Below are 20,670 nucleotides of genomic sequence, written 5' to 3'. Positions count from 1 at the left end.
GCTATTTCTATTTCTAAACACTAGCTATTGGCTAGTGTTTCCTTGAACTGACTTTCTAAATTGTAATAAAATTATGCATGAGTAACAACTTTTTACCGAAAAGCTTCATAAGATACATCAAATGTTTTTTGTCTCAAATTTACTGCAATATTATTCATTATTTATTGACTGCGAATGCAAGATACTTGCCATCCTTGTCGGCTGAAAGAAGAGGATCGGCAGTCACAATAACGGTGCTAACGTGATGATTATTCCTTATTTACACCTACAACCCTATGTGAACCTTTCTTAGCCAGCCAAAAATGTTTTTCTCGAAACTGAAGTATAAAAACCAATTGATATGTACTTAGAGAACAAACAATTCATTCTAGCATACGCAGAAGCCCAGAGTGCTTCATAGAGTTAACCTGCATCAATTTTCTTGCTAGGCTAGAAAAGTCTGCACTATACGCAATGTTACATTTTCATAATTTACGGCATGCTTTCATGAATGTTACGCATGCAAATCAGCTCCGAGAAGCTATTAATGAGAGCGCTAAAAATGATGATCTTACTGGCCCCCACAGCAGTACTTCTTACATTCACTGCTTTTCTTAAATTTGGCGATGAATAGATCAGCTACATCATGCAGCTGACAAAAAACTTCAATGCGCTCCTGCTGGCAAGGCCTTTGATATCAAGATGGCGTCACAAGTAAAACAGTCTGTTGTTTCTTCATTTATCTACGAATAAACATGCTTCGCAGATATGTGGGGATTGACAAGTGACGCATCAAATTTCAAGTAGTCTGAACTCCAGTTGACATCTGATCTCGTATTACAATGGCAGAGTCGGAGTGGGCGACTGACTCCGCGAGTGAGCACGTCACCACGGCGCAGAGCGACGCCTTCGAATCGTAATTTGGGTCACAAACCCTCCCGCCAGAGGAAGGAGGCACTCGTGTGCGCCGTGTAAGCGGATACCCAGCTTCCCAGCGTCTCTTGCGTGCCGGTAGAAGCAGCGCGAAGCCCGCCGCGGTGGCTCCTCCACGATGCATCGTGTAGCACATGCACAAACTCTAGCATCGTGTAACTACTGGGACGTAGAGACGGGCACAAGCGTCGACTTTCAGTCCAAGATTTATTTCCCAAAAACCAGGGCAGAAGAAAACGTGCAAACAGAAAGTATAGACAAAATAGAAATGGTTTTACCAGATCCTGACCTCCGCGTCACGGCTTTGCTTGGTTGCCTGTTCCTCACTTGTGGCGCTCACCCACTACGGGGTATTGGCCAAGAAGCCGGCGGTTAATGGTTAAAAGTTATAGAGAAGGGGAGAGAGACAAACTTAAACTGGAAATGAAATCGGGGAGAAGTATAACGCTGGTGGTAATTTAAGAAAGCATGCGGCTGTCAGCATCTGTGGAAACAGAAGACGCTCTCGAAGAAAACATGCACAGTAAACAAAATAAACAGTAAAAATTTTTAACGGCGTGGGTAGGATCGAACCAGCCACATATATGTTTTAGACAATTCAGACAGGTGTCAGGATGCACAACGTATGATATATGACGCGTTTCGGCATTAGGTCTAGGGTGTCTCGCCACTTTGCTTCAATGCAAATCGCGTTAACGTTGACCTCCATCGTGATACATGTTCTGCCGGAATTTTTTTGATCAAAATCGCATTTTTGCACTTTAAGTTCGCTATGTGCGTTATTAATAAAATACTCGCCAGATTACACTGGGACGTTTGCCGCAGGGCAAACTATCGCACTGTGAAAAAGAAATTGGTTGCCATAGAAACAAGTTGCCACAGGAACGTTTGCAATACCCGCTCGATTTTGCGTGCAAAACAAATATTTACAAACTTCTATTTTTTTGTATTTTAATGTTCTCGTACTAAAATACTCAGTCATTTCCTTAATATTCGTGTAAGCTAAAGAATAGCTTCACATTATGAAGTAGGAAACTTTTACTTCGCTTTATTTCCTTAAACCTATTTTTGAACTCTCGTACCATAGTGATTCATAGCCAATCCTCTAAGAGTGCGTTGCCCAAGAGGAAGAACCACCTAAATAGCATTACACCGACCTGCAATAGTCATCGGCTACAACTGTTGCAGGTCTCGACGGCAGACCGCCGAGTGGGTACGTCGTTGGGCGCTTAGTGGTAACACGAACCTGTAATTTTCAGGTCGCCCACGCCTTAAACTTAAATTAAAAATTACCAAGCTTCGAGTCTAAACTTTGAATTCAGCCTGTCATTACCTGCTTCTCTTCTTCTCTAACTGCTGATTGTCACCCCCTTCTGGTCCAGAGCGAGAGAAGTGGTTCTGAATGAGAAAGGGGAATGGTTTGCAATATCTTCTGCAGCCCTTGAGGGAGCACTGTTCAGCGCCAAACCAGCGTGAGAAAGTCCCCTCCTGAACGTCCCGACAGATTTCCTCTCCTGATATTCCAGAAAGTTCCCACAAGATTGAAGGATGCGTCGCTAAAGAAGAAGAAAAAAATACAGATCCGACGAGTTGGAATCTACATACATCGAAGCTCTGTGTGAGTGCATAAAGGCTCGAAACAGTTCTTGTGCTCCCATTGTTTAGAGCGGCAGGCATCCTGGCAATGGGTGCCCCCACCGACGGAGCAGACGGCGCGGGCAAACAGGCCATTGAGCAGGCCATCAAATGCGAGGCGCGCGCTTCCTACCACAGTGTTTCACACAATAATTACTAGGGCGAACTCTAGCGCTAGTTGCTACGAGAGATGCAATCGGGGCCCCTGGAATAGGGGCGCCAACCATGCAGGCCGGAGATCGTCATCAACCAATAGAAGATGAAGACATCCAGCCTGACCGCTGAATTGCTCTTTCTAGATGGACGGATGGATGCAAAACTTTAATAAGGTCCTGAGGTACGCGACTCAGCGCGCTGCGGGCCGCCCCCACGTTGGGACAGTCAGACCTTTCCCGACCGCTGCATCGTGGGCCCTCTGGACAGCCCATAGTTGCGCCCCGGCATCGGGGCTCTTGATAGCTGAGAGCCACTTGTCCTCATTGATTTGTTCTGTGCCTCGTAACGAGGGGCAACGCCAGAGCATATGGTCTAGGCTAGCGATGTCATTGCAGTGCCTGCAAGAACTAGTGGCATAGGTGTCGGCATAAATTTTGTGGAATAAAGCCGGGTTGGGATATGAACCTGTTTGCAATAATCTGAGGGTCAATCATCATCATCATCATCAGCCTGGTTACGCCCACTGCAGGGCAAAGGCCTCTCCCATATTTCTCCAACAACCCCGGTCATGTACTAATTGTGGCCATGCCGTCCCTGCAAACTTCTTAATCTCATCCGCCCACCTAACTTTCTGCCGACCCCTGCTACGCTCCCCTTCCCTTGGAATCCAGTCCGTAACCCTTAATGACCATCGGTTATCTTCCCTCCTCACTACATGTCCTGCCCATGCCCATTTCTTTTTCTTGATTTCAACTAAGATGTCATTAACTCGCGTTTGTTCCCTCACCCAATCTGCTGTTTTCTTATCCCTTAACGTTACACCTATCATTCTTCTTTCCATAGCTCGTTGCGTCGTCCTCAATTTGAGTAGAACCCTTTTCGTAAGCCTCCAGGTTTCTGCCCCGTAGGTGAGTACTGGTAAGACACAGCTATGATACACTTTTCTCTTGAGGGATAATGGCAACCTGCTGTTCATGATCTGAGAATGCCTGCCAAACGCACCCCAGCCCATTCTTATTCTTCTGATTATTTCTGTCTCATGATCCGGATCCGCAGTCACTCCCTGCCCTAAGTAGATGTATGCCCTTACGACTTCCAGTGCCTCGCTGCCTATTGTAAACTGCTGTTCTCTTCCGAGACTGTTAAACATTACTTTAGTTTTCTGCAGATTAATTTTTAGACCCACTCTTCTGCTTTGCCTCTCCAGGTCAGTGAGCATGCATTGCAGTTGGTCCCCTGAGTTACTAAGCAAGGCAATATCATCAGCGAATCGCAAGTTACTAAGGTATTCTCCATTAACTTTTATCCCCATTTCTTCCCAATCCAGGTCTCTGAATACCTCCTGTAAACACGCTGTGAATAGCATTGGAGAGATCGTATCTCCCTGCCTGACGCCGTTCTTTATTAGGATTTTGTTGCTTTCTTTATGGAGGACTATGGTGGCTGTGGAGCCGTTATAGATATTTTTCAGTATTTTTACATATGGCTCGTCTACACCCTGAATCCGTAATGCCTCCATGACTGCTGAGGTTTCGACAGAATCAAATGCTTTCTCGTAATCGATGAAAGCTATATATAAGGGTTGGTTATATTCCGCACATTTCTCTATCACCTGATTGATAGTGTGAATATGGTCTATGGTTGAGTAGCCTTTACGGAATCCTGCCTGGTTCTTTGCTTGACAGAAGTCTAAGGTGTTCCTGACTCTATTTGCGATTACCTTAGTAAATAGTTTGTAGGCAACGGACAGTAAGCTGATAGGTCTATAATTTTTCAAGTCTTTGGCGTCCCCTTTCTTATGGATTAGGATTGTGTTAGCATTTTTCCAAGATTCCGGTACGCTCGACGTTATGAGGCATTGCGTATACAGGGTGGCCAGTTTCTCTAGAACAATCTGCCCACCATCCTTCAACAAATCTGCTGTTACCAGATCCTCCCCAGCTGCCTTCCCCTTTTGCATATCTCCCAAGGCTTTCTTTACTTCTTCCGGCGTTACCTGCGGGATTTCGAATTCCTCTAGACTATTTTCTCTTCCATTATCGTCGTGGGTGGCACTGGTACTGTACAAATCTCTATAGAACTCCTCAGCCACTTGTACTATCTCATCCATATTAGTAATGATATTGCCGGCTTTGTCTCTTAACGCATACATCTGATTCTTGCCAATTCCTAGTTTCTTCTTCACTGTTTTTAGGCTTCCTCCGTTCCTGAGAGCATGTTCAATTCTATCCATATTATACTACCTTATGTCAGCTGTCTTACGCTTGTTGATTAACTTCGAAAGTTCTGCCAGTTCTATTCTAGCTGTAGGGTTAGAGGCTTTCATACATTGTCGTTTCTTGATCACATCTTTCGTCTCCTGCGATAGTTTACTGGTATCCTGCCTAATGGAGTTACCACCGACTTCCATTGCACACTCCTTAATGATGTCCACAAGATTGTCGTTCATTGCTTCAACACTAAGGTCCTCTTCCTGAGTTAAAGCCGAATACCTGTTCTGTAGCTTGATCTGGAATTGCTCTATTTTCCCTCTTACCGCTAACTCATTGATCGGCTTCTTATGTACTAGTTTCTTCCGTTCCCTTCTCAGGTTTAGGCTAATTCGAGTTCTTACCATCCTGTGGTCACTGCAGCGCACCTTGGCGAGCATGTCCACATCTTTTATAATGCCAGGGTTAGCGCAGAGTATGAAGTCTATTTCATTTCTAGTCTCGCCGTTTGGGCCCCTCCACGTCCACTTTCGGCTATCCCGTTTGCGGAAGAAGGTATTCATTATCCTCATATCATTCTGTTCCGCAAACTCTACCAATAACTCCCCCCTGATATTCCTAGTGCCTATGCCATATTCCCCCACTGCCTTGTCTCCAGCCTGCTTTTTGCCTACCTTGGCATTAAAGTCAGCCATTAGTATAGTGTATTTAGTTTTCACTCTACCCATCGCCGATTCCACGTCTTGATAGAAGCTTTCGACCTCCTGGTCATCATGACTGGATGTAGGGGCGTAGACCTGTACAATCTTCATTTTGTACCTCTTACAAGGTTTCATAACAAGACCTGCCACCCTCTCGTTAATGCTATAAAATTCCTGTATGTTACCAGCTATATTCTTATTAATCAGGAATCCGACGCCTAGTTCCCTTCTCTCTTCTAAGCCCCGGTAGCACAGGACGTGCCCGCTTTTTAGCACTGTATATGCTTCTTTTGGCCTCCTAACTTCGCTCAGCCCTATTATATCGCATTTACTGCCCTCTAATTCCTCCAATAGCACTGCTAGACTCTCCTCACTAGATAACGTTCTAGCGTTAAACGTTGCCAGGTTCATATTCCAATGGCGGCCTGTCCGGAGCCAGTGATTCTTAGCACCCTCTGCAGCGTCGCAGGTCTGACCGCCGCCGTGGTCAGTTGCTTCGCAGCTGCTGGGGACTGAGGGCCGGGGTTTGATTGTGTTGTTTATATAGGAGGTTGTGGCCAAGTACTGCACCAGGGTGGCCAATCCTGCTCTGGTGAGGGAATGCGTTACCGGTTTTGGTCACCGGGATCAGGCCACACTCCAGGCCTGTTTATGCAATTTATCAACACGCGGTTTTTTTTTTAATCCGGTGGAAAATTGCCGGCACCGGGATTCGAACCACGGACCTCTTGCACGCGAGGCGGGTGTTCTACTTCTACGCCACCGCTGCAACCCTTGAGGGTCAATGCCTGCGCTCTATTTAACTTCTTGTGTGGAAGGGGAAAGTCTCTCCTGCCGAGATAAAAGTGCTGCGCAATTTCGTTGTATGTGGTCGGTTGATCTCTGTTCTCCACCACTGCGGGCCGGCGTTGGAGTTCTCCATGGTCGCGGAAAGCGAGACCTCGCGCCTTGGAGTGGGCCAGCTCGTTGAGGTTTGTGGGGCCTCCCATGATGGATCCCATGTGAGCGGGGAACCACGTGAGAGTGTGGGTGGCGATGCTTTTGCCATCGAGGATGCGACAGGCTTCCTTACACACGGCGCCAACGCTGAAGGTGCGGATGGCTGCCCTGGAGTCGCTATAGATATTGGCATGTCCATCGTCCAGGAGGGCCAAGGCAATGGCCAATTGCTCGGCCGCACGCGACGACGTGCTTCGTACCGAAGCGGCGTTGACGGTCGAACCTCTGTGGTTGATTGAAACTCTCTTTCTAGAGCAATAAAGTTTACTTCCTCCTCGTGCTCAGCCAGCATGGGAATTACGGGAAGTACGTGGATTTGCCTAAACTTTGTCTTCAAATGTTTCCGAAATGTTTTTGTCCTCAAACGTCCTAAAAAGGTTTCAAATGGCTCCGCGACTTTGCACATTCGTCTTTTTAAGAGGATACTGTCTAATAAATAATTAGACAAACATTATTAAATTTCTGACGGCAGGACATTGGAGCACGCAGAAGCATGACATTGAAACCGTTACGTCACGGACGCATGTATCGACAAGCAGCACAGAACGCCCTTATAGCGGGAAAGCTAGTGTGTCGGGACGCTTGGCGCGTTTGAATTTGCCCACCTAGACAGGTTGAACCACTGTAATTAGTAGCGAGTGTGCGTGTTCGCACAGTGTTCTGCACTTAAAGAAAAAGGTCACCGCCCAAGCACTCCGTACAGATGGTTAACCAGCGAAGCTGAAACGTGCGGCCCCGGTGTTTATCACTGGGTTGATCCCGACGGTTCATTAAACGACGGCTTGGTAGGCTGCCGGATCTTCCGTGTACAGTTGCTGCTTGCGCTCGGCTGCACGAGCCTGTTCTTGTGACCGGGCTGCAGCATCAGCTCGGCGTAGAAGAGCTCGTTCCTGGTTCTGCTAGCGCCGTTGGTGATCGAATGCTACCTGCTCCTAAGAGTACGCATGACGCATGGCCTACCCATTTCAGAGCCGCAGAAAAACTGCTGCACGCGCGTTCGGCTGTGATGGAGAGCAACGACGTAGCTACTGGCGCAGCTAATCTAACACCACCTACATAGCACAAGGCCATTTCACTCCGATCCATGACGTCATGTTACCAAGTGCGACTACCATAGACTCTAACGGCGATACTCCCGAGTAGGTAACAGTAATTTTGACGTCACTGAGTTCATCATGCCAGCCTTGTCAATGCAAATTTCAGGCCAAGTAGCATGACGTCATGGATCGGAGTAAACAAGTTTTGTGCTATATACTACAAGTGGTGGTGGCTAATCGCACATCTCTCTTTCTCTTCTTTTTCGCGCATGCGTATCAGGTTGCGCTCGAGGTGTATTCAATGTGCAAGCGACCGACAGACGGACGGAGGACGCGCGATTCGGCTAGACATATGGAGCTATGCTGTTAAAGTATAGATCGGTATGAAATTTAAGGGCAATGAAGACAGATAAAGTGCAATAAACAAAGCCACCAGAACGCTTGAATCCACAAGTACGAAGAACAGACAAATCCGTGCAGCTTCCCATCATTCCCCTGGTGGCTGAAGGATCGCAGCGCGAGGGTTTTCTGTTGTACTGCATGAAACTCTGCGCTTCATACCGATTGAGGGGCGTCCTGGCATTCTCCTGGTCCTTTTTTTTTTCTTTTCCGCCGCGACTACAGCGGACGCGTAGGGTGCCTCGATGTCAGCGCCGCTTCGCGTCATTCAGGGAGGCGACAACTGTTGACCAGAGAGAGAGAGAGAATCAACATTTTTACTGAGCCCTTAGTGACATTTGGTGCGCGCTGGCACCAGATGGGTGGAACCTCGTGCTTGGGAAGCGAGGCGTCCACGTAGAGAACCTCAGGGTCCTCTTCCAGCTGTCGAGCCACTGCCTTGGCCCGCGCAGAGCGCCTCTCGTTGTTCCTCCCCGGCATGTTCCGGGGGAGGGGCTTGGTCTTAATGTCTCTCCACGCTGTGGGGAGCGGCTCCGTTGTCGGTTGCTGTTCAATTTGCCATCCTATCTTGCGCAGGATGGCCCGGCCATGCTCAGTCCTGCTCAGCCTTACTCTCCGGTGGGATAGGTGTGCTTGCACCAGCTCTTCCACCCTGTTGTGGGCACCCATTTCCAGCAGCTTTTGCGTTTGACGAGTAGACTGGGATGCCCATGTCGAGTTCGACTGCTTTCCTTATCGTCGTGTTCAGCGTCTCGCGGTTCACCTTCGCAAGCTGGAGGTACGGCGCAGAGTACGTTACGCGTGACACGACGAATGCCTGCTCCAGGCGCAGTGCGTCTTCTTCTCTGATACCTCTGTTCCGGTTGGTGACTCTCCTGTTGACCAAGACTGCGCCACAACTCACTCACAGTGCGTCGGAGCTGTTGACGCGGACGCAGATGTTCGTACGTTTGTCAGCGCGGCGCGGTCGCGTTGCCTGGTGTTCGTGATTTCCGCAATGCTGTCACGTGTTCGCTAAGTTGACTTTTCGGGCTGGCGATGCGAGATGAAAGGCCGCGTGACACTGCTATCGCCAGAACTACTCCGTCATGCCCGTTTCCTGTACACCTTTTTGCACCAGCTCAACTGTACAAAATCGCGCCTATGCCTTAGGTTTGCACGCGACCCAGAACGCAGAAGAAAGTCGACGAGAACTTCGCCCACCTAAGCCCCGATTCTCAAAGATGGGTCTTCGCGCGAAACAGTTTTCAGAGGAAATTTTCTGGCGCAGTAGGTGTTTGGGGTCTAAGTCATTTTATCAAGGTGATGAGAAGCCAGCTCAAGACCAATGTATCATTTACTAGGATCGCATGCGCCGAGCATTGAAATGTTACGAAAATGTCCTTGGGGAGTTTTGTCTTGTTGCGGCTCGGCATTTATTCTCGCACTGTTTGTACCAGCCAAATATGTAATGAGGGGTATGGAATGTGGAAGTAAAACCAGCGCAGCTCCAAACTTGTACTGATATGTCTTCATGTTTATAAGAATAATCTAACTTGAACTTTGCTTTGTCAAAACTCTCACGCTGATGTGCATGGCCTCCTGTGGCTCCACGCAGGTGAAGGTGTTGGTGAGCTACCTTGAAATAAATCTCGGTTCCCAGGCTGCGTTCATCTGGTTTTAATCATGTGACAGGAATATGTTCTGCCAATAAACCTTCCGTATCTTTAGGCGAGATGTGTCACTACGCTACTCTTAAACTGCTGCGCTCGTCCATGGGTCGTCGCATAAGACAACGTAATTAAGGCAAATGTCTTCTCCCGGAAAACATTCGGCCACCATTCTTATACAGGCTGGAAATAGAATACTCCAGGCAGAAAACTTACATCAGCCGAACGCATGGGCCTATACATTAGGCTAGATGACTGCGATGACAGTGTTCATTTATCAGTGTTTCAAAGGTGTACATTGTGACTTGCTATTACTTTGCTTTTATTAGAAAATTAATTTGTGTGGTTTTACGTGTCAAAACCATGATCTGATTATTAGGCGTAGTGAAGGACTTCGAAATAATTATGACCGCCTGGAGTGCTTCGACGTGCACCTAAACCTAAGTGCACGTGCATTTTGCATTTTGCTCTATTTAAATTTTGGCAGCCGCGGCCGTGATCGAAACCGCGACCTCGAGCTAGCTTTGACGCTCGTGGTGCGTGTTGCGCTCGTGCAAGACTGTTTATGGCCACGTGCTTTCCATCATCCTTACCTTCGACAAGCACTACTCGTGTCTTAATGACTACAGTAGCTTCGTTTAACGGTAGCGCTGCCGTATTCACCTAGTTTTGTGCTTTATACTGTCAGGGCATTATGCAGCTATAGTATTACGGTGAGAAGTTGCGTCAGCCTTTTTGAAGGACAGTCAATGAAACCTGCAGTACACTCCGTATTTGTCAACCTTGTCCTTGAAACAAATTTGTTGTCGTAAGCGAAAGCACGCCAAGAACAATGAGTTATCTGCTGGGCTCGAAACTTATTCTAGCACTGCATTACTGTAAGCGTTCCAGCTTCGTTCTTCGTTTGAAAGGCGAGGTGTGAATATTGAAATGTACGTAATCGCACAGCTTTCGAAAATAATAACTTTTTACAAAGGCAGCGAGTGCAGAACCTAAACTCCTGCAGCCGTCATAGCGCGTCTTTAGGAAGAGAAGGAAGAAAAGGAGGAAAGAAAGCACGGTGAAGGAGAGGTAAGGAGTTCAACCAGACGCAGGTCCTGTTTGCTACCATACGGGGGAAGGAGTTTAAGGAAAGAAAATAGAGAAAGGAGAGGGACGGAAAGACGTACTATCAGTGCGAATACGTACGGTTGTCTACCACTTTATGCCTATAATCAGTCACTGAGGCCAGTCGATTTCATGGAAAGTAGCGGTGCCTTTATTTGTGCCTGCAGGCACTAATAAAGTTGGCTCCAATCCAATCCAGTGCCCGCGTCGCTTTGTAAACCTGCAACGCGTGGGGCCATATGCCGAGAATCTTAGTCTCTGAAAATGGTCTGCTATGTAATCGGTTTAACACCCTCTGAAGAACGTCGCGTTGGATGTCATAGAGCTTATAAAAGGCAGGGCAGTGTTGCGACACAATATGGGGGCGCAGCCGGAGGTGTCACAACCCTGTACGCAGAAGCGTGGCGTCGAGGCACCCTAGGATGCGCGGAGGAGAGCGCAACCTGGTGGTGATGCAAGGAACCCAGCGACGATGTCGCCGGGCGCACGCGTCCTCCGCTGTGATTGGCTGACTCATTCGGCTGGAGAACAGCCACACCGCAGCACCCACCGTTACTAAAAAGCGGCGAAGTTCTCAAAAAACAGGCTTTTAAAAATTGTACCGCTTACCATTAGTCGAGTCGTTCAACACTTTTTCCGGGACCTAAACCTCCGCTTAAGTTTACCTTGGGGGCAGCAGACGTCGCTCAGGGCGCTCAAGCGCTTCTCGTCGGAAACCGAATTGGACAGTGAGCCAGTTGAAAAGCGCTAAAGCACATGAACTACGGAGCGCGTTAAAAATGTGGGATCAACATTAAAATAAGGCGCCTCACTGCGTCGTCTTATAAGATGCAGCCTTATAAAATTTACCACCGTCTACTACTTGCTAAATTGGAATTGCATGAGAAATTACTAAGCATTGCATCTACTCAGACCAGAATATTCGGAGTCATATTCGTACCAGAGATTCCCAGTGTTCGCCATTTGGATTAGTTAGACTCGCCTCCCACGCAACCAGCATACACACAAGAGTGAAGGACGCACACAAATACCAACTGAAGCCCTACTGTTCTTTTTTGTTTCATTGTCCTTAGTAGCGTTGCTCGCACTGGAGTCGAAGCCCTCCGACTGAGCGTTACCAAACCAAAAGATAATCTTGGCTGCGTATGAAATCAGTAACTGGTCGACATCTCGTCTAGCCAGGTGGTATAGATTCACGTTGGAAACATGGTAAACAGAACGCCGACCAAAAGGGCGTTGTCGAAAAGTTTGCAGTTTCCTTGTAAAAGCCGAAACGTCTAACCTCTTCAAAGCAACATTTTGGTACGCGGTCGCTTTTTCCTGTCTCTAACTCACTACATATATTAGCCCAGTTAGCTCCAGAACGACTTCCGAGCACCTTAATATTTAGGCTCGAACGTAAGCTTGCAAACGCTAGACTTGCCCCTCCTAAGTCGAGCATCTCGGGCACACAGTCGCAGACAACGCGCACCGATCGCTACACGACCATGCGGCATTTTTTCTCCGGGTTCATGACCGACGCTCTCTCGCACCCAAACACGCGCGCAAAGACACTGCTGTGACGGAGCGGCACATTGCACAGGCGTTCGCCGTCCGGCTCTCCGCATAGCAGATAGCAGAAGAAGGAGAAGAAGAGCGGTTCAACGGCGAGGAATCCGGCACTGGCGTCCCCAGGGCCGATGGACGTTCCGGAGGAAGATCTCGCCGCGCCCGCAGATTTCAGTGCCACCCAAGCAACCTCGATGGAGGCCACGGCACCCTGAATCTCCAGGTCTGACGACTCTCCACTGGTCCCAGGAACTAAGCACTCCTGGTTCTCGGTGTACACTTTCGCAGGGTCATCGGAGCTGTTGGCCGCGACTTGGTCGTAAAAGAGCGCCGCCGCAAAGCGCGCACCGACTCCTGCCATCAGCACTGCGGCGCTGACGTTGACCGCATAGAAGGGGCCTTCCATGTGCGCCAGGCGCAGGCGGAAATTTAGAAACCTGCCTGCTGCACGTGCAACGTCTTCCTTCAGCGAGTCCCACAGCGACACCCCTGTAGGCGACTTGCCGCCGGCAGAGGCGAAAGCCGCGTGCCGCATCCAGTTGTACAGGGCGCTGTCAGTTACCGGCGGATAACGGTCGTACGATTCAGCGAACCCCGTTCTGTTGAGACCGTCCAAGCTAGACAGGGCCAAGTCGAAGTTCACGTGCCTGCCAGACAGCGCCGACTCATTGGTTGCCGCACCCGAGGCGACGGCGCCGGGCGTCGTCTTGTCGTGGCGGAGCGTGTCGGAGAATGTCTGGTGGACAAGCGTGGCCACTCGCCGGATGTCCACCACCTCGCGGCTCAGCGGCTGGTGGAAGTAGGCGTCGATGGCGGCGCCGTAGAACCTGTAGGCGTCCGAGAAGCACCTGTGGTAGACGGACTCGGTGGCGAGCTCTCGACTTCCTCCGAGCAGGCTTGCCAGAAGGTCGAAGTTCGTGTAGTCCACGAGCGCCTGCGCGCAGAGGCCTCCGACGATGTCGTCGGTCACGTGCTCACCATGCTTGGCGTGTACCTCGAATACGGCAGAGAAAACGTCGGCGCCCTGGATGGCCACGCCGCCTCGGAAATTGTTTTGGTCGTCGACGAGCGAAACGTTGAAGTATCGCTTCGTCAGGGCATCCCACCGAACCTTCGACACCGAGGGCGTGTACTGGAGAAAGAAGGACACGTTGGCGCTCCTAGTGACGTAGTCAGACGCCCCCTCGTAGCGTGCAAAGAAGTCGCCTAAGTATCCGAAGTGGCTGGATAGTTCTGTCAGCCTAGTTTCATTGACGCCTAAGTCGAGTGTCTGGTACGTTAGGCGCAGGTGGTCGAGGAGCCTGCCCGATCGTCGAAGCCTTGACAGCGCCCTCGCGTGACCGAGGAAACGCGTGGGCAGGCCGAAAAAAAGTGTTTGGGTCCTTGATGTCGATGTCGCTCTGTCGTCCACCTCCAGGATCGCGACATCAAAAGCGACGGGGTTGAACACCTGTCTCGCCATGTAGAAGAGCGCGCTGAGGAAGTCCGGACGCTCGTTGCGCTTTGGCCAAGTGATTTTGCCCTTTTCCAGGACCTCCTTGATCTCGGGCGCCCTCGGCACTTTGACAATGACCAGGCACGTCTGCATTCAGTCGGTTGAGTGCAGAATCGACACGTTAAGGTAACCATAGATTCCAAAATTTAAGAACACTGGTAAATGCCAACCTTTATGCATTCTACCCTTCGGAAAAATTATCGAGATACAATTTCAATACGACTAAAAAACTACCGCTGTAAGTTTAACTGCTTGCTTCATGCCAGTTTGTGTTTCGTCGCAGATATTCTACAGAGCTGAAATTCATTCACTTTGTTGACAAACGGCGTAATTAGAACAATAAATCTATGAAGGAACGATTTCAGAATAATACTTGTTTAACTACCACAAGTAAACAATAATACTCTTGTCTTGCATTAGCGCAACTAAGTTGGAGTATGAAGGAAAAGTACAGGCGACAGGATCAGCGTTAACTTGCAACTGGTTTTATTTCATAACACTATTGTACGTTATATGGGCCGCTTATAGCACACGTGACAAAAAACAATCGAAGCACATGACTGCAGTTCACTGAACACGTGCCGACCACCTTAGTTCCTTCTTAGCGTTTAGAAAGTCTGCAAAGTCTGCCCAGCTTATCAGGACTCGGATGTTCACTCTCTCGGCAACCTTTATCCAAATGGTGGGAAACATTGTGAATATACGGAATCACACTTATTTTCCAGCCATGCAGCGGCCGCAGCATCGCTCTCCTGACGTTTGTGCTTCCGAGAACCTTTCGGCAATATCTCTGCAACTGACACCAGCCATGGTATCGGATATCCTGCCTTGGACAGCCGCTTGCTTTGCCTTTCAAATCTAGCGCACATAGCATGATGACACAACTTTATCAGAACATCTTTAAGGCGAAGTTTGGCTAACCCTTTTTTGTCAGTTTGGAATGCGCTGGATTGTACAGTATGATAGGCTTACGAGAGCGCGGTTCATAGCCCCAGCGAGTGTGCCCTGCTGAACAAGACAGATGAAGGTCGAGCAACAGGGTGGTACCTTCTTGCGGGATTACATAGGTGGTAAAATAAGGCTTCAGAATGACGTTCTGATGTACAGTGGCCATTTTCTAGAGCTTTTAAGCTTTTATCTCGTATCAGTTTTCATCATCTGCGACAACGCGATTAACCTAGAGAAAAACGACAACGCGATTTACCTACAGAAAAAAAGAATATGCATATGCTCTTGCACGGCTCGCAGACTCACCAATATGTTTTTATCTAAGCTCGACGTAAACCTATCTGTCAGACTCACGCAGACCAAAGTACTAAAAACCTTCCGCTATGCTGATGATCTTTTCTTATTATTGACTGCTCTTTAGAAGAAGCGAAAGGTCAGGTTTCCACTATTCTGTCAAGTATTAAGGGGTATCTAGCTCCCCTTAAAATCACCTATGAATCCAACAAGAAGGTACCACCCGGTTTCGCGACCTTCGTCTGTCTTGTTGAGCAGGGCACATTTTTTCTGTATTTATGTACCCTAAAGGCCCTTTTACAGGAATTACTTTGGGGGACTACATAACATTACATAACATAACATATGACGGTGAATAAATAATGAAGATATAGAAGTGAAACGAGCACCAGTTGCTGAAAACATAACTTCATAAAATATGCTGAAATATACACTGCAAACACTGAGAACATACCGGAAAAAGTTGGACTGCAATGGTAGTGACAACAATAGAGAATAATAAAATTCTAGAGCTATGAACCGCGGTCTAGTAAGCCTTTCCTACCGTACAATTCAGAACAGTAAAACAGACCCTCAATGTACCCTTATTTTACCGCATTTTCGTTTACTCCCATAACGAATGGCTCATGATATGTTGGGGAAAAACTTAATATGCTCACCTTGCGTCTCTCCCGGTGGTTCAAAACAAAGGCAGCTGAAGCCTTATGTTCAGACTTTCATGCTTCGCTAATTCCAAACCCCTACTACAGAAAGTGAGAGAGGCATAATGGAGAGATGCCTCAACTTGCGCAACCACATTTTCTTTGTCTAATCTCATTGTATACAGGATAACATAAGACAAAGAAAGATGTTCACTGACAAAGCAAAACTTAATAAAAGACAAGACGTTTCGGCTTCCATACGGAAGCCTTGTTCACAATCACTTTTAAGAAGTTTTACTTGGTTCGTGCACATCTCTCTTTCTCATGTCTCATCCCGACCGGACGGGCTTCCGTCAAACTCTCGATTACATCACAGGATAATAAGACTCGACTGGAAAAACAATTTCACTTTACTGAACGTTCGTTCTTGTTTACTCACTACAAGCTTAGCAGAACCTTCGTACTGTTATTAAAAATCATTGTTGCCGTCCGTCGCTTGACATGCGCATCTCTGCAAGTGACGGTAACACGGCGGTACTGAATTGCGCAGGTAAGTGTTTCCTGGCAACATGTCATCACAGAAGAGCATCCAGCACTTTAATCCTAGGAGCTGTGCTGCCTTCAACCCGGTTGTGTTAATTGAACAGCTGCGTGGAGGAACGCTTAGAAATACGAAGGTGAGACCGAAAGAGGCCGTCGAAAGCTGCTTCACAAACGTCTTCGGACATCGGTCAGGTTTCGTCATGTAGCGCACATGTACAGCACCGCACAAACAACTTAGGCACCTAGGCGACTCCTCTAGAAATAATCCAACGCTTGCGGAGCATCATATGGTGTAAGATCCTAACATTCGGGCTTGATTCATAGAAAAGAACATGCTACGTGCATTGCAGCAGCGCCTGCACTGGAAAACAGTCCCATTGATGAAGGCAGGCGGTCAGACACAGGTCCCTAAAAAGTGAGAAGGAAGAGCTCGCACAAGGTGACATCTGGTCCTGTTGTGAATATTTTAGGTATTCGCCTGATAGTGCTGCAAGCGTGAGTGCGCGAGTTCACCGCTGAACGAACCAGCGGCACCTTTCGACGCTAGCGCGAGTATTCTCAGAAAGCTACATATGGCGAGGATATCAGATGTGCATAGCACGCGTTTTTGAGGATCGACTCCTGCGTACTTTTTGCGTCTCGTGTCTCGTCGTCCCTCGCGCTGCTCATACGAGGAACAATGGACGATTACGCCGGTTCAGCTTTTGCGGAATTCTTAGGTCGCCTATGGCTACAAAAGCACACTCGACGACATCGTCAGCAGACACGCCTGCTTAAGGCGTAACGAAGGATTCTCAAAGAGCCCATCTCGGCATTCTCGGATTGCTCTCTCTCTCCCTCTAATTTTCCAGTTTAAACAGAGTCACAGCAGCACGGTCTCAGCGACGTGTCGTGGTCCTTACGTATATGAAGCGCGAGGCCCTCTGCACCGGCTCCGGCTTGCCCATGGTGCCCGGGACCATGCTGAGCCGCGATGCTGCACTCCTGGCCAGCCGTCGCCAGGACTCGGCGAGGACGCTGCCGTCGCCCTTCTTCGAGTGAGTTGCGTCCCACCTTCGTCGTACGGAAGAAGAAGACGCATGATGACGTGGCCTCCGTCTAGCGGTTTTTCGCGTGTTGTGCATATTATAACACAAACAAATAAAGAGAGAAAGCAACTGGGGCTTGCAAGATAAAAGTAGTTCCAATGACTGCTTTACTGCTTTAATGACTGTCCCCAAACCCAGCTAGAAACGTTGGCAATACGGTATCGTTAAAAGAAAGTGGTAAATTTAAAAAAAAAAACCAGCACCTTTCGCGTGCTTTTGTGGGCCTTCTTCAATGGTTGAAATAACTTGTATACCGTACGCATTGAGCAACAGATAGATGGACGGGGAAATTCTAATGACGGCCTACGATTTTCTGCTTAACGATTGGATTGGAAGAACTTTAATAAAAGTCCTGCAGGACGCACGTCAGCGCGCAGTGGGCGTCTCCCACGCAGGGACCGACAGGGAATACCTGGCGGCCGCTGCGCGAGCCTGCTGGACGGCCCATTGCTGGTCTTGTAGGAGCGGGCTTCTTAGGGTCTTCTCCCACCTGTCGGAGGTAGAGTCGGGCGGAGCGTTTCTGCACTCCCAGAGCACGTGTGCGAGTGTCGCCGTGACCCCGCACGAGGGGCACGCATCGTCTGGGTAGACGTCCGGGTAGATTATGTGTAAGGTGGCCGGGTTTGGATAGGTATCCGTCTGTAATAAGCTTAGCGTGAGCGCCTGCGGCCTGTTTAGTTTGGGGTGCGGGGGCGGAAAGAGACGTCGTCCCAAGTAAAAGTGTTTGGTTATTTCATTGTAGGTTATTGGGGCATCCCTGTTCGCCTCCAACTCTTCGAGACGTAGTTGCCCGGGGGTGACGGCGCGGTCGGTAACCGCGCGCGCAGCGTCGTGGGCTGTCTCGTTGAGGTTGGGCGGGGCACCCGGAATCCGACCCAGGTGGGCGGGAAACCAGATGACGGTGTGGTGTTTGAGGGTGCTTGGATCAGCGCCGCGGAGGATGCGTAACGCCTTGACGGAGACGACTCCTCTCTCGAACGCTTTGATGGCTGGTCTCGAGTCGCTGAATATTGTTGTTCTCTTATCGTCGAGCATTGCCAGGGCTATGGCCACTTGCTCCGCCACCTCGGGATCACGTGTGCGTACCGTGGCGGCGTTTAAAGTTCGTTGCGAGGACGAGACCGCTACCGCGGCGAAGGCTCGGTTGCAGCGGTAGGCGGCGGCGTCCACGAAAGCGACGTCGTCCGCTTTCTTGTTTACTCGTTTGAGGAACGCGGTGGCCCGGGCTTGGCGCCTGCCTCGATTGTGCTCCGGATGGACGTTTCGCGGAACGGGTGCGATCGTGATCAGGTCGCGGAGCTCGCGGGGAATCGGCGTAAGCTCCGGTGGATCCTGGGTGTTCAGTGGGAAGTACCCGAGCTCGCGCAAGATGTGACGGCCGGTCTTCGTCATCGTCAGTCGTATCATCTGCGCTCTCTCCTGAGCCTCAGCGATCTCTTCGAGGGTATTGTGCACCCCGAGCTCGAGGAGTCGATACGTCGGCGTCGTGATCGGGAGCCCAAGGGCCCGCTTCACTACCTTTCGTATTAGTGTATTGAGCTTGTCACGCTCCGATTGTTTCCACTTATGCATTGCTGCGACGTAGGTGAAGTGACATAGGACGAACGCGTGTACGAGACGCAGCAGATTGTCCTCTTTGAGGCCGTGGTGACGGTTGGCCACCCTGCGTACAAGTCGTATTGCGTTCTCCGTCTTTGTCGTCAGCTTGTGGACCGTTTGGATGTTGGACCCGCCTGCCTCGATAATCATTCCCAGTACTCGGATGGAGTCAACCCTGGGGATTGGGCGACCGTCTCTTGTGCGGACAGTGATGTTGCGCTCGGTCGGTGGTTTCCATCCGTTAGGCCTTTTGCCTCGTCGTTTTGGGCTGTACAACAACAACTCCGATTTGGCGGAGGAGCACTTGAGGCCCGTGTGGTCGAGGTAGGATTCGGCAGTTTCGACTGCCTCCTGCAGAGCGGATTCGATGAAGCCATCCGACCCCGCGGAGCACCAAATGGTGATGTCGTCCGCGTATACCGTATGGTTGAGGCCTTGTATCTTCGACAGGCGTTCGGAGAGCCCAATCATCACCAGGTTGAACAGCGTCGGCGAGAGGACGGAGCCCTGGGGGGTGCCACGCTCTCCGAGCTCGACTTCTTCCGACGTGAGGTCTCCGACACGGAGCACGGCCTTGCGACGGGTTAGGAAGGAGCGGACGAACTCGTAGAACCGGCGCCCGAGCCCTAAGGCCGTGATCGCCTTTAGTATTGCCGAGTGCTGGATGTTATCGAAAGCCTTCTCCAGGTCAAGGCCAAGTATGGCGCGGGTGCCCCAAGTAGCCCCGGCGTCTATGATTTGGTGTTTCACGAGAAGCATCGTATCCTGAGTCGAGAGCCCGGGTCGGAAGCCGATCATGTGGTGTGTGTAACAGTCCTGGTCCTCGAGATACCGGCCGACTCTGTTGAGTACGACATGCTCGGCCACCTTACCCACGCACGACGTTAGCGAGATGGGGCGAAGGTTATCGACGCCAGGCGCCTTGCCCGGTTTCGGAATGAGGATCGTCTGGGCTAGTTTCCAGGCATCAGGTAACTCGCCCCGCCCCCACACGTCATTGATGGCGTCCGTGAGGTACACGACCGAGGGGTCGTCTAAGTTCCGCAGGAGCTTGTTGGTTATGCCATCGGGGCCTGGGGCGGAGCGGCCGTTTAGTTCATGGAGAGCCCGACGTATCTCTTCGACGGAAAAATCGGCGTCTAGGAGACTGTTGTCGGTACCGGTGTAATCGGGATATAGGGTCGGCGGGCCTTTGGGTATCGGCAGGTACTTATGCACAAGCGTCTTGACGATGTCATCCGGCGAAGCGGTGCATTTGGCCTGGTGAAGGACTTTGGTGAGCGAGTGGCGCTGGTTTGTGCGGGTGTTGGTGTCGTCGAGCAGGTGTTTGAGGAGGTTCCACGTCTTCCCGTTGCGGACCTGTCCGTCGACGGAGTTACACACCTCGTCCCATTGCTGTTTGGATAGAATGCTGCAGTGTTCCATTATGGTCTGGTTCAGTTGTGCAATTCGTTTGCGGAGCCTGCGGTTGAGACGCTGGCTCTTCCATCGTGTCATTAGAGACTGTTTGGCTTCGAGCAAGTGGGCGAGGCGGCTGTCCATCTTCTGGGTTGGCATATCCGTGCTAAATGTTTTCGTGGCCTTAACGACGTCGGCCTTGAGCTGAGCCGTCCACGTCTCGAGGTTCGGGGCAGTGTCTGGAGGGAGTCGTGAGGCGCGAGTCTTGCGAAAGAAGTCCCAGTCGACCCACGTGTACGACTTGGGCTTCC

At 49.9% G+C, this 20,670-nt stretch overlaps 1 protein-coding gene across 2 annotated transcripts in view; it reads right to left on the bottom strand.

Moving 5' to 3' along the window:
* Nucleotides 1-11,833: 11,833 nt before the first annotated feature.
* Nucleotides 11,834-20,670, bottom strand: part of LOC135913658 (uncharacterized) — a 68,022-nt gene continuing 59,185 nt past the window's right edge. For both annotated transcript variants that reach the window (XM_065446205.2, XM_065446206.2), the window contains 2 exons: nucleotides 17,177-17,327; nucleotides 11,834-13,935 (listed from right to left, as the gene is read on the bottom strand). In XM_065446205.2, coding sequence (XP_065302277.2) covers nucleotides 12,283-13,935; nucleotides 17,177-17,327 — 1,804 coding nt within the window. In that variant the 3' untranslated portion in view covers nucleotides 11,834-12,282. The remainder of the gene's footprint in view (nucleotides 13,936-17,176; nucleotides 17,328-20,670) is intronic.

This window comes from Dermacentor albipictus, unplaced genomic scaffold (genome assembly GCF_038994185.2).
Source record: "Dermacentor albipictus isolate Rhodes 1998 colony unplaced genomic scaffold, USDA_Dalb.pri_finalv2 scaffold_42, whole genome shotgun sequence".
NCBI lineage: Eukaryota > Metazoa > Arthropoda > Arachnida > Ixodida > Ixodidae > Dermacentor > Dermacentor albipictus.
Note: the sequence above shows the minus strand (reverse complement) of the source record. Positions and strands in the feature narration are given on the sequence as shown.